Raw genomic sequence first — 13,400 nt, forward strand, 5'->3', positions numbered from 1 at the left:
TCTGAAGTTTTGGAAGGCACTTTAGTATGATTCGTCCTATTCGAATAGTATGACAGCGCTAGTGGAAGATTCCGCAATTACTATATCGATGAGATGACGTCTTCAACTGTCGCGATGAGTGGTGTATTATGCTCTTCGGTAATGGGGTTGTGATATTACGTGTGGATGTGTGTGATTTTTTTTTTTTTTTATTTTTTTTCAAGTTTTCATTTTGTTTTGACGTGAACGGATTTAAAGAGTATGTGGTCTGGAGTTGATAACGTCTACTCATTGAACTACGAGTCAACAGATTAATTTTGTTAAATGAATGGAGAAAGTCGACGTACTGGGGACAGGAAGGTGCCACCTCGTCATTTTGTACAAAGAAACAGGAGAATATCAGATTTGAGATCAATTAGGTTCTTCAATTTACACAATCAACAAAGTGACGAGCTCGAACATTTGAATCCCCACAAGCGATATGGAAGAAGGCGAAGTACACTCGCTGCGATACCGACTATTTCTGATGCTTTAGAGAATGAATACGATGACTCTCGAAAGTTGGTAAAATTTGCCGAAGAGCGAATAATGGACACGTTGATCACAATTCATAAAATAAAGTCTGACACTGTTTTGTATGTCAGCGACGTATCGTACGCGGATGCAGATCCTCAATTTACAATCCAATTAGCCAATGTTCCTTTGCAGATCCACAAGTGTATTATCAAACTCTGGTCGAAACGTGAAAGTCAATGGACTCTCTTTTGTACATATAAAGTGGATTTAAATAAGCTAAAGAAGGAGAGCATATTGGTGGAAGATGACGCTTTTGACATGTTTAAGGAGAATTCTTTTTGTGTGAAGTTGAAGGATAGCTGGTATACTTTTCCGGATATGCTTGTATCTTGTGGTCTGGCTCTTGATCAGCAATTACACCAGGAACCTTTTGTGAAACCAATGAATTCGTACACTTTTGATCAGCTACGATCCATCAACAACATTACCAAATCAAAAAGGGAGCTCGATGTGTCGAAAAGAAAGTTGCAACAACAAATTAAAAGGTACATCAAAGACATTGACTTTTATAATGTCAACAACATTCCGGTGCTTGTGGGACAATTAAACTACAGATGCGATATATTGGAAGAAGATATCAAGAAATTGAGAGCGGGGAACGAAGCTTTAAAAAGACAAGTCTTTAATGCTCAACAAAAGATTCAGGATGCAGAGGAATTGTTATCACGAGCTGACAATGTGAAAGAGTTAATAACAGATAAGTTTGAAATTTATGCACATGAGATTGAATATTTGAAAAAAAATAGGGACGACGTTAAAAGGGAAATTAAGAGAATTTTGAGAGATTACGTGTCGCGTGTATATGAGGTATTTCCTATTCGTGATGTTTCCTCAACTCAATTCTCGATCCTTGGCTTTGAATTTCCCCATAATTTGAAAATGTTGAAAAAAATCTGCTACTATAATGCAAGTGGTTTAAAGAACTACTACTATGAGCCGGAGTTTGACACTGAATCTCAATGGCATGAGTCTACAATTTCTCAAGTCAATGCTTGCCTATCGCTTATTGTTCAACTACTATCTGTTCTATCCAATCTAACAGAGACGCCGCTTTTATACAAAATGGCTCTTTTCGGTAATCAGAGCTACATCATCGATAGTACTAAGGTCTACCCGATTGCTGGTAAGAATCCTCCAAACTTGACCCCCCCATATAAATTTCCATTACATTTTGATTCAAAGGACATTAATAATGAAAGAGTATTAACAAGTCAGGGATCAATCATCATGAATCAAGAGTTTGAGTATGGGCTAAAGTTATTGAGCCGAAACATTCTACAATTAGTAAGTCACGTCAAGGAAGATATTTATGATGAATCAAATTCCCTGTCTGTTCCTAGTGACTGTCAAGATAATTTCTTGTGGAATTTAAAGTACTTGGAACTCTTAATAACTGCCTAATCGGCAAAGATTTATAACGCTATAGAATACTATTTACTGCTACATCAATCAACGATAACCTCAGGGTATCACATATTAATTTGAGTTTTTTGTTTCAGAGTAGCCCCTGTTTTCCCTTTACTGTCTTCTTTTCCAAATGTTGGCATTCTTTAGAAAAGAGCCACAACTAACCCTCCAATTATTGCACCAACAGGAGCAACAGCTCTTGGGGCTAATCCCGATTGAGTGGCTGCTTCCGCTTTCGAAGCTGATTTAGCTGCGGCAACTGCTGCTTTAGAGGAATCAACTGTGTTTTGTGGATCATACGACGTTGTTGATGCTACTGAAGGCTCTCCCGTATCTTCTGACGCCGAAGTGTTTGAGGTAGTGCTTTCGTTTGATTGAGATGTACTGTCGTTATTATTATCGCCACCGCCTGATGTAGTTGAATCACCAGAATCCCCTGAGCCACCACTGCCACCGGCTGCAGCTTCTATTCTCGTGTACCAAGGTATGTTCGTAGCATAACTCTCCAACTGCCCTATATCCAAATTATTATCATCTAGTAATGTTGTGTATGAGGTATCCGTGTATGTTAAAACTTGAGTGGCCAAAGTTGATAATGCACCAGGAACATCATTAGCCGTTCCAAAAAACCTTATGTACTCGGTTTTATGATCTTGGTAGTCACCAACCAATGCAGTTAAAAACTGAACATCCGATTGATCTGCGGCACGAACAGATGACATAACAGCGGCAAGCGATGTGAGTAATGTGAGTGAAAGCTTCATTGTGATCTATAATTTGGGATTTATAGTTTGTGATTTGTAGATGTTCTGAGTTTTGAATTTTGCGGGGGTGTAATTTATAATCTGGTTTCTGATATATTATAACTGTGATAATGTATACTCACTCAAAAAAAAATCTATGGTGCAATCTTTTGAAAATTGAAATTTGATGAAAACGAAAAGTGGTAGTAATGAGGCCAAATTAATATGTGAGCCCTGTTTTATGTATAATACGTTGATGACCGATTGGATCAGAATTGTGGAGAAGGAAAGATGATCTGTTTTTATAGTAACACAATTGGAACCCGAAATTTTTTTTTTTATTTTGTCTTGATCATTACTTCCTAATTAGGAAATTCACTAAAAAGAACAATAGGATCTGCTAATTTCCTAACAAAGAATTCAAAACAGTATACAGTTATATCCGCTTTTTAAACCCCTATAATTGAGGTGGCTATGTTTGGTAAAGGCAAGGTCATATGAAACTATTGTGATTAGTATGGCGATCTCTGAAGTAGGCAAAGACTGATGCTGGGGTGCATGAGTGTAACATACAACATTGGATTCACGTATAAAGTTCAGTAAAAGTTCAGTAGAAGTTCAAAATCTGACACAGTATGAACCCAAGGAGAGGAGTAGAACCGGGAAATCAGAATTGGCTGTGGCGGAATCCATGGCCGGACTAACTAGGTGGTGAGCTGCTGAGATGAAAAATTAGTGGTTGGCTTGAAGAACACATAGCCCAGAGCGTGACCAATCTACTGTACTGTGGACAAAGAAAATCTGGCAATTAGCATTAAACAGCGACAAGGTAGAAAGTATGGGAACATTTCAAATCAATTTTGCAACAATCGAATGAAAACAGGAACAAGTTTTTAAGGATGGATAATGGGGAGAAATTCAGAGGTTCAACGGGAAATCTAAAACCTGCAAATTATAATATGATGTTGGTAACCAATTCCACTTGAGAACAGAATTTACATGCTGTGTTCAAATTAGTGATCAACTTGAAAACGTCGCCCAAAGTCGAAGTTAATGATATAGGTCCCCGTTTTTGATAAAGAGAGATTAGAGTTTATTTATGCTTCGTTCAAAGTGTAGTATTTCGACGCTATTGTTATTTCCATGCTAAACATTCAAGCCAAAAGGAAGTAAATTAAATAGAATGGACAATCTATTTTTGGTGGTGCCGTTTATGGGTTAAGGTCACGACCCGAAGGGAGATATCAATCGTTCTGTGGTTGTCATGAGAAACACGACGTAAGGTGAATGGCCCCGACACACATGGCAAATGTGTCACTACTACTAAGCCTCTTTTCAGGACACTATACGGGTCTCTTCATAAGAGTTTATCTTTAAAAAGTTTGCAGAACTACCTTTGCCATAAAAGGAGTGGTTATGATATTGGAACTGTAAGTTCTAGAGTTGTTGTTTAGCTGCATAGTTAAAATCGGTCAATTACTAAGAGAATTGCGCCTTTAGTGGCGTCTCGTATTAGTGTGTCAGGACAATTATGACACACAGAAAGCCTCTATTTACGACAAGACAATGGTAGAATTGACTAAGCTCAACACTACTACATGATAGGAGTCCAAAGTTCTAGAGCAGCAATTGGCAAAACGCTCAGAAATTAGATCACTGCGATTTAGTAAAAAGCTATGGAAAATAAACAAATGTAGCAAAGACTTTCTATCTTACAACAACAATAAACCAGCAACAGCAGCTAATGAACCAGCACCAATACCAGCAACTCCAACAGCATTTGCGTCTCCTGAAGACGATTTTGATGATGAAGCAGATGAGAAGCTTGAAGATCCTGATTTAGAAGCAGCACTGGCACTTGATCCTGATGAACCCCCAAGAACAGCTGATGAAGCTTTTGAAGCAGCACTTCCGGTACCACTTGAGACGGCAGATGATGCTTTTGAAGCAGCACTATCGGTTCCACTTGAAATAGCAGATGAGACCTTTGAGGTAGCTTTAGCAGCAATACCTCCGCTTGATGAGTCAGCGGCGTAAGTTGTGGCGGCAACAGATAATAAAGCGAACAAAGTAGTTGAGAATTTCATGGTGATGAATTGGTTATAATTTGTTTGAGAAGAATTGAAATGCCAACGAAGGAAATTGAGTCGATATTTATAGGTAAATATCCACTCGAGATTTATTTCAATTGTGTATTTTTCACAAACATGAATTGCGAAAGATTGCTATAAATAATTTCATTGCAAATTCGTGAAGAGCCGTCCGCTCTTGTGTTTCATTTGCTTCCATCCACAGCCCCCAAAGAAAATCCCTCAAAACGCCTTTCGTAAATTGCAATTCAGCTACTACGGAAAACAAAAAAAGGCTTAGAAACTCTTTGATAATGTACATTAAAGCCACTTCATTTGGTAAATGTTCCATGATAACACCTCTGAGACTCAATTGTGCTAAAAGTCTAAAAATATAACTTTGTATGAGTTATTTTTATATATGGGCTGCCCTATAAGCTAAATATAGTATTACGGTTTTGTGATACCTTCCAAACCAAAATCACAAAATTTTGGTTTTTCAGTTGTTTACAATGTCTTAATTGAGCTATCCTTCAACGATTAGAGCATGGTTATGAGTAGAAAAGAAGTAATAGGGGCTGTGTCTGATAAGTCTTTCTTTGTTTGAGGAGAGAATCGCATCGAATTAATTGAAATAGGAGACACCTCGAATAGAGTTGTCGTGTATTGCTGCTGGAATTTGTGTCAGCCTCACGTCATTTAAAAACGTGCCCCCAAAATGACTTGAGAATGAAATACAGCAGTTACAATATTTGCTGTTTCTATGAACTTTAGTGTAAATGGCAATCACACATTTTCCACTTTTTCGATTTTTTTTAACCTTTTTTGCAGTGAAAATTTCATAGCAACACAAACAAAACGAAACAAATTGAGCACGTGGAATGTGGAATGATTGCTTTGAGTCGTGGCGAGTATTGAAAAGTAAAGCAACCTCTCAACGTTGTAAGATACAATTGTGGTGACGTAACTTCATTGAAGCCAATTGAGACCAGTTGTTGTCAAACAATTTACCCCCTTACATGCTTGCCAAGAAGTTTGTTATGGGAAAGTCAGGACCAAAAAACAAAAGAAAAAGAGAGAAAGAGAAATTTTTACACATAATCGTACATTATCAAACTTCACTATAGTACAATGTAAACCACACCTGATACTTTCTCCACGATTTTAATTTTTTTTTTTTTTACCCCTGGAATGGACCTGCAGCCAAACAAAGATTTCTTCTGGTAAAATGAACTTTGAACACTGGCGTCTTTTTTGTGAAAAAAGCAGTCATGTGGTCGCTGCTTGCAATCACATCTCTCCTGTTTAGCTGTTGCTGCTGCTGTTGTTGCTGTTGTTGCTGTTGTTGGTTCTTCTCTTCTCCGCCTTCCCCATTAGCTGTAGCAACAAACGCTTCGGGTTCAGGTCCTGCATCATTGGTATTTTTCTTAACATCCCACACTCTCGCGCTATTGTCACCAGAGCCACTAACCAAGACTGTACCATCGCGCGAAAAGGACAAGGAATAAATTGAGGATCTACCATGGCCTTTCATTGTCTTTAGTCTTCGACCGGTGCCAATGTCCCACAAGTTGATCACATTGTCTTCTCCAGCACTGGCAAGCCACCTGCCATCAGGCGACACAGCGAGGCAGTTAATGGCATTGGTATGGCCCATGAATATCCTAACACAATGACCAGTGTGAACATCCCACATTCTGCATGTCCGATCACTAGAGCCAGTAAACACATAATTTGAGTTTGGGTGGAACTCCACACAATCAACGTCGTTGATATGTCCAGCAAATATCCTCAATGGGTATATATGGTCAGTCGCCCACAATCTTGCGGTTTGATCATGTGAAGCTGTTGCAAAGTAATGTCCTAATGGAGAAAACTTGACGTCCCAAACGGGTTGATTGTGACCTTTATATGATACCAATGCGGTGTATGTATCCAAAGACCAAAGACGTATTGTCTTATCTTCAGAACACGTGAGGAGGAATTTGTTATCTGGAGAAAATGAGATTCCGTATATGGGTCCACTGTGTCCGATCAATTTTCTCGAATTTTCCGGTAACTGATGGTTTTTGCGATCTTTTTTAAGTGAAGACTCAAGAGGTTTGCCGTCTAAGCTCCATATTCTCACGTAACTGCCTTGAAAACCAGCAGCAACAAGCGTCGAGTCCTCGTTAAAAGCAACACATGTCATTTCATTGTTTGTATTGTGGAAGGTATACATACAAACTGAAGGTGCACTAGCTTGGATTGCTCCCAATTTTATCTTGGACCTTGAGTCTTCAACTTGTAAAATCATCTTTCTGATGTCAGTTGCGTCCTTCATGGGTAATGGCAATGAATCCTTTGCTGGTGAGTCTGCATCGGGTTTGGTCAATTCTTGGAACTCTTCACTGAGAGTTTTGCCATTCACTGGTGCTATTTTTTCATCCTTAATCTTTAACTCCGCCTCAACTTCTTTACTGACTTCAGTGTCCAATGGCATTTTTCCTAGCTTCACCTCCTTTTCACTATTGAATTTTTCCAATTCATTTGTGTTGGCCAAGTATTCAGATATACCCTCCTCTGGATTAGCTTCACCTTCTTGGTCAATCTTGTCAGGTCTACTTTTTGAAATGACTGGATCTAAGTATTGATTAATCATACGAATCAAGATTGCACCACCAACAGCCTCGTTTTCATGAAGAAAATACAACAACAAGTTGAGTGAAGTCTTTGAAACCAATATTCTGTACCTGTGTTTTCTATACGCTACTGCCACTTCATTCTCTTGTATATGTTCAGGTAACGATAACCCTGCAAATTTCCTCACTTCAACACCATGTAAAATCAAGTGATCCGACTTGTACTTGTCAAAGAATTGCTTTGCTTTAACATCATACCCTTTCGTAATTAAATCCAAAAAACAATGCATAAACAATGGATACAACACTCTGGCCAATTCTGGCTTGTACAAATCCAATGAAGACTCGACCCACTTCCTGAGCATTGAGTACGCTATAAAATATGTATCAGGATCGTTCTCAACTCTAGTTTTAGCTTCCAATGCCTTCAATTGTCTTAGATCGGCTTCTTTGGCCAATCTCAGCTCACGATCCCTTGCCTCTTGAAGCTCACGCTCCACTTTTGATTGTTTCTCCTTGAGCTCTTGTAACTCTTTGTCATTTTTGTTTGATATGTCCTCCACATTGACGACTAATTCATCAGGTGAGGCTAATTCGGCAGTAGCTGGAGTAGCCTGAGCTACAGCAGGGGTTGGTGTGTTTGTGCTCTCTAATCGAAGCATCGATTCTGTTCTGTGGTAACCCTTTTTGTTTAGGTAATCAAGAACTATTCGATTCAAGTCGGCTTGTGAGTACTGGGGTTGGTTGCTTCTAACTTGTTGTTGTTGTTGTTGCTGTTGTTGTTGGGCTGGACGTTGAACTTGCGATTGCGAAGGTGCGGACAGAGGTGGGCTCTGGACGTTAGCTCTTGGTACACCAGCTTCGTTTTGCTGTACATCTGACGCCGTTCGTTTGGCCTCGTTGCTCATGATGTTGGATGCACTTACTTATTGATGATGGATATAAGTTTATAAAGCTCGATTCTTGAAATATTTTTCTTTGGTCGCGAGAGATTTATTCTCCGTTTTGGTAGCACTGGTTTGAGGTTCTTCATCTGGGCAAGTTATAAATCACACTTGAAGTTGATAGATGGAGGCTGTGTGATCTAGAAAAATGGCGTTAAAGCTTCTGGTAGGTTTATACAAAAATCGGTGTTTTACCACGGGCTTGGAACGTAAAGGATAATATCCGACATTGTCTTATAAAGTCGAGAAAAGGAATTACTCTTGTCAATTTTTTTCCTCTCGGTAGCTGCTACTGCTTGAATTTGGAGAGGTCATAAATGACTACTCCAAGGTGGAATATATACAATTTCGGGTGTGCAGAGGATTTTTGGGGACTCTTTATATATGTACTTTGAACGTTTTGCAGCCACTTTGAAATTAGTTTTGGGAAATAACCTCTTAATACGATGTACAATTTCTGGGTCAGATACATCTCAATTCAGATTGTTGTTTCTCATGAAGGTAGTCTTGCATTATTGAAGGCTAGTCGAGCTAAGCTTTTCTTTTTCAAAGCTGGATTTTTTGCACCAAAATGGTGCAAAATTACCCAACTTTAAGATTTACCCTGACATTTTTTTGTCCGCTCAAATATGCTAAAATAGCTTACACAGATACTGATTAATCAACAGTGTATCCATAGACCTACACAACTGCTTATTGTCGTCTTCAACTGAGTATTTCAATTTATTTTTTTATTTTAGCATCATGCATTGTTCTGGAAGTCGAATCAAAGTGTTAGGGGTATGACCCTGCTCGTCTTTACATTGGATTTCTTATTTAGGAATTAAATTACATGCAATAAGGCGTGTTGCATTGAGTTACCAGCCAGCAACAATATGCAAAGAATTGGACATTCCGACAAGAAAAAGGAAAAAGGGAAATCAGAACATAATAATGAAGAATAATGAATAATCAAATTATGGATTGTACTTACGACACTATCACTGATCAAACATTCAATACACACAAGTATATAAGATTATGCACATATCATCAAGTCTTGGTCTGACTTCAATCAAGAAGTACATGAACACATATGACAAATGTCCCCAAACAAATACGACATTGTAAGATCTAAATTCTACGGACCCTTCCGTGACAAAGACTTGTCAGTCCAAGCACACTAGTTTGAGTCAGGACTCACTAGAGATCTGTATTCAGAGTTCAGTCCACTAATACAAGGCATAATTCGGGCGAATGGTCTAGTGGTATGATTCTTCGTTTGGGTATTCTCAAGCCTGAGCAATAAATTTCGAAGAGGCCCTGGGTTCGATTCCCAGTTCGCCCCGCTTTTTTTTTTTACATCTCTTCCATGCTCTTTTCTCTTTTGCTTTATAACTTTGATGTCACAGTGATCTGGGTGTTTTCTTTCATCTACCAGCACTGCGATGACCGAGAAATCATAAATTTATTTATCAATCTAACTTTCACGGGCCAGTGAAAGAGATTTAATGTCTTTTGTAGTTTCCAGTAACCGGTAGCGCTATCATCATGAGAAAGAGGTGAAAAATCTTTGACGTGTTATCAAAATATAAGAGAAATACACTCATCAAATTTTGCTACAAGAATCCATAACAATGTTTCATTTAGTTACACTACTATTGCTTATCACTCTCACGTCAGCGAATCTATTTGATTTCATTAATCATCAATTTGGTGGAGGATCACAACATGCTCAAGGTGTCAAAAACCCACAAGATTATGAGAATTTGATGCTCAACACACAATGCAACAAATATTTGTGCCCCGATACCGGAATTTGCGTTGATGCACCTAAATTCTGTCCCTGCCCATACCCGTCGTCCCAATTAAGGTGTTTTTTGCCTGATGGGAGATATGTCTGTATATCGAAACCAGCAGGCGAAGGTATTTCGGAAAAATACGATGATCCAAAGACCAATTTCAAGATTGATGCTAAAGATGATAATATACGCGATTGCGGATGGGTCAGTAGAGCATGGAGAGGTTTGTGATTGGAAATATAACGCAATAGATGCACTTTTGATGGAGGTGATTCAAAAGGTATACCTGAAATATCTCACCCATGGCATGGAATCAATAAGAAGGGACGTACTATAATAGCCCGAGAATTTTCTATAAGCTCAGTAAATCTATAGGACGTCTCAAATAGATCATTTTTCTCTAGCTATTTCTAAATAAATAATCTTTCCATAACACCGCTTGTTGGAATAGCTAGAGGCTTGTAACAGAGTTCTGAAGCTTGTATCTCTTGATGTTCAGTAAAATTCAGTATCTTCCAATTTTCTTTTCTACTCTCTGTAATATACATGAGCCGGTATCATTGAAATAATTTTCTATTGCAACATAACAATCCATATTGAGTAAAACGCGGCAAATTGATTCCTAATCTGAGTCATAAGACAAAGAGAAAATTTTTTTTTTTTTTTTTTTTTTTGCAATTTTTCAAACATATATCAAAGATATCAAAAAAGTAATCAGATTAAATCCATTGGTCCATACACAACTATTTTATTTAATTCACTCTATTTTTTACACAACACCTACATTCCCCCCTCCACCTATGCTAAGAGCTAGAACTACAAGACAGGGTAATACGGTTTTATCCCAATTATACAGAAGATGTTTCGCTACGCAGGGATTCAGCTACCCAGTTCCTCCAGAGTACGAATCGAGAACCCCACCATATTCCAAATTAGTTGATAAACTTGCCACCGTTAAAAAAATAATCAATAACCAGCCGTTGACTCTTGCTGAAAAGATCTTGTATTCTCATTTATGCAATCCCGAGGAAAGTCTCACTTCATCAAATGTTTTCGATATCAGAGGTAAAGAATATTTGAAATTGAATCCTGATCGAGTTGCAATGCAGGATGCATCTGCTCAAATGGCATTGCTACAATTCATGACTTGTGGTATGAACTCAACCGCAGTACCAGCATCTATACATTGTGACCACTTGATTGTGGGTAAAGATGGTGCTTCTACTGATTTGACAAAGTCCATTGCAACTAATAAAGAAGTATTTGATTTCTTGCAAAGTTGTGGTGAAAAATACGGTATTCAGTTTTGGGGACCAGGATCAGGTATTATTCATCAAATTGTGTTGGAGAATTTCTCAGCTCCTGGGTTGATGATGTTGGGTACCGACTCACACACACCAAATGCCGGTGGTCTCGGTGCTATTGCCATCGGTGTCGGTGGTGCCGATGCTGTTGATGCATTAACCGGAACGCCATGGGAGTTGAAAGCTCCAAAAGTCTTGGGTGTCAAATTAACTGGTAAAATGTCGGGATGGACCTCACCCAAAGATGTCATTACCACTTTGGCAGGTATATTGACTGTTAGAGGAGGTACCGGTTACATTGTTGAATACTTTGGCGATGGAGTTGCTAATTTGTCATGTACTGGTATGGCCACGATAACCAATATGGGTGCTGAAATTGGTGCTACCACTTCCATCTTCCCATACCAAGATGCCCATAGGAGGTACTTGATTGAAACAAAAAGAGAACCTGTAGCGAATGCAGCAGATGCCGTCAACAAGGAGGTCAAGTTCTTGCAAGCTGATGAAGGTGCTGAGTATGACAAGGTTATTGAAATCAACCTTTCTGAATTGGAACCACATGTAAATGGTCCATTTACACCGGATTTATCAACACCGATCTCCAAGTTTGGAGAAACTGCACAAAAGGAAGGTTGGCCAGCAACTGTGTCGGCTGGATTGATTGGGTCTTGTACCAACTCATCTTACCAAGACATGTCAAGAGCTGTATCTATTATCAAACAAGCAGAAGCAGCAGGATTGAAGCCAAAGATACCATTCTTTGTTACACCAGGCTCGGAACAGATTAGAGCTACAATTGAAAGGGATGGGCTTATAAGCACATTTGAAAAGAATGGTGCCATTGTTTTGGCGAATGCTTGTGGTCCCTGTATTGGTCAATGGGACAGAGTTGATGTTCCTAAGACATCTACGGATTTTAATGCTATATTTACCAGTTTCAATAGGAATTTCAGAGCTAGAAATGATGGAAATAGAAATACCATGAATTTTTTGACATCGCCAGATATGGTTACAGCAATGATTTATTCAGGTGACATCAACTTCAATCCAATCACTGATGCCATTAGATTGGAAAATGGCACTGAATTTAGGTTTCAGCCACCAGAAGGTGTTGATTTGCCCGATAAAGGATTCATCAAGGGTAGATCAGAATTTTACCCTGAACCAAATCCACAACCCAAACCAGAAGTTCCTGTTTCTGTTAGCCCAACTTCAGATAGATTGCAATTATTAGAACCTTTCGAACCTTGGAATTGTGAAGAGTTGTCAACTAATGTATTATTAAAAGTGGAAGGGAAGTGTACTACTGATCATATATCCGCTGCCGGTGCATGGTTGAAATATAAGGGACACTTGGAAAACATTTCCTACAATACTCTAATTGGTGCTGTAAATAAAGAAACTGGTGAGGTCAATAAAGCATACGATTTGAATGGTGATTCATATGGTATTCCAGAATTGATGATGAAATGGAAAGCAGACAAGAGGCCTTGGGTTGTTGTTGCTGAACACAATTATGGTGAAGGATCAGCAAGAGAACATGCTGCTTTATCACCAAGATTTCTTGGTGGTTCGGTAATTTTGGTGAAATCGTTTGCTAGAATTCATGAAACAAACTTAAAAAAGCAAGGTATGTTGCCATTGACTTTTGCCAATGAAGAAGATTACGATAAGATACTGGCGGGAGATTTGATCACCACCATTGATTTGAAAGATATGATTGCCAAGGATGGAAATAACGGGGGAACATTGCGATTAAAAGTTACCAAAAGAGATGGATCTGAATTTGAAATTGGTGCCAAACATACAATGTCAAAAGATCAAGTTGAATTCTTTAAAGCTGGTTCAGCCATCAATTACATTGGTAATTTGAAAAAGCAAGAGTCAAACGCATGATCTGCATTTAAAGAGCTTTATATTTATTGTTTTGTAGATTTAGTTCAACGAAAAGATAATCTGCATTAGAACACCGATTC

The 13,400-nt window shown here is 38.6% G+C and overlaps 6 protein-coding genes and 1 non-coding gene across 7 annotated transcripts; 4 read left to right on the plus strand and 3 right to left on the minus strand. All coding sequences in view use genetic code 12, as the record gives it.

Annotated features, from left to right (window-relative positions):
* Positions 1-303: 303 nt before the first annotated feature.
* Positions 304-1,956, plus strand: CPAR2_205270 (uncharacterized protein; the record flags this gene model as incomplete). The annotated part of the gene is made up of 1 exon (XM_036809415.1): positions 304-1,956. The coding sequence occupies one exon, from the start codon at positions 304-306 to the stop codon at positions 1,954-1,956; it is 1,653 nt and encodes a 550-aa protein (XP_036666054.1).
* A 149-nt stretch (positions 1,957-2,105) lies between these two features.
* Positions 2,106-2,726, minus strand: RBR2 (putative lipase; the record flags this gene model as incomplete). Its single annotated transcript, XM_036809416.1, has 1 exon — positions 2,106-2,726. The coding sequence occupies one exon, from the start codon at positions 2,724-2,726 to the stop codon at positions 2,106-2,108; it is 621 nt and encodes a 206-aa protein (XP_036666055.1).
* Positions 2,727-4,417: 1,691 nt separating this feature from the next.
* RBR1 (Rbr1p) lies at positions 4,418-4,792 on the minus strand (the record flags this gene model as incomplete). The annotated part of the gene is made up of 1 exon (XM_036809417.1): positions 4,418-4,792. The coding sequence occupies one exon, from the start codon at positions 4,790-4,792 to the stop codon at positions 4,418-4,420; it is 375 nt and encodes a 124-aa protein (XP_036666056.1).
* A 1,162-nt stretch (positions 4,793-5,954) lies between these two features.
* On the minus strand, positions 5,955-8,303 carry CPAR2_205300 (chromatin modification protein; the record flags this gene model as incomplete). Its single annotated transcript, XM_036809418.1, has 1 exon — positions 5,955-8,303. The coding sequence occupies one exon, from the start codon at positions 8,301-8,303 to the stop codon at positions 5,955-5,957; it is 2,349 nt and encodes a 782-aa protein (XP_036666057.1).
* A 1,266-nt stretch (positions 8,304-9,569) lies between these two features.
* CPAR2_it_cp_Pro(UGG)_5 lies at positions 9,570-9,666 on the plus strand. The gene is made up of 2 exons: positions 9,570-9,605; positions 9,631-9,666. It is a non-coding gene; the product is annotated as a tRNA-Pro (tRNA).
* A 289-nt stretch (positions 9,667-9,955) lies between these two features.
* Positions 9,956-10,351, plus strand: CPAR2_205310 (uncharacterized protein; the record flags this gene model as incomplete). The annotated part of the gene is made up of 1 exon (XM_036809419.1): positions 9,956-10,351. One exon carries the CDS (start codon positions 9,956-9,958, stop codon positions 10,349-10,351), a length of 396 nt encoding a protein of 131 aa, XP_036666058.1.
* A 569-nt stretch (positions 10,352-10,920) lies between these two features.
* ACO2 (aconitate hydratase) lies at positions 10,921-13,320 on the plus strand (the record flags this gene model as incomplete). Its single annotated transcript, XM_036809420.1, has 1 exon — positions 10,921-13,320. The coding sequence occupies one exon, from the start codon at positions 10,921-10,923 to the stop codon at positions 13,318-13,320; it is 2,400 nt and encodes a 799-aa protein (XP_036666059.1).
* Between the last annotated feature and the right edge of the window lie 80 nt (positions 13,321-13,400).

The sequence above is a fragment of the Candida parapsilosis genome, contig 005809, assembly GCF_000182765.1.
Source record: "Candida parapsilosis strain CDC317 annotated contig 005809".
NCBI classification, from domain to species: Eukaryota; Fungi; Ascomycota; class Pichiomycetes; order Serinales; family Debaryomycetaceae; genus Lodderomyces; species Lodderomyces parapsilosis.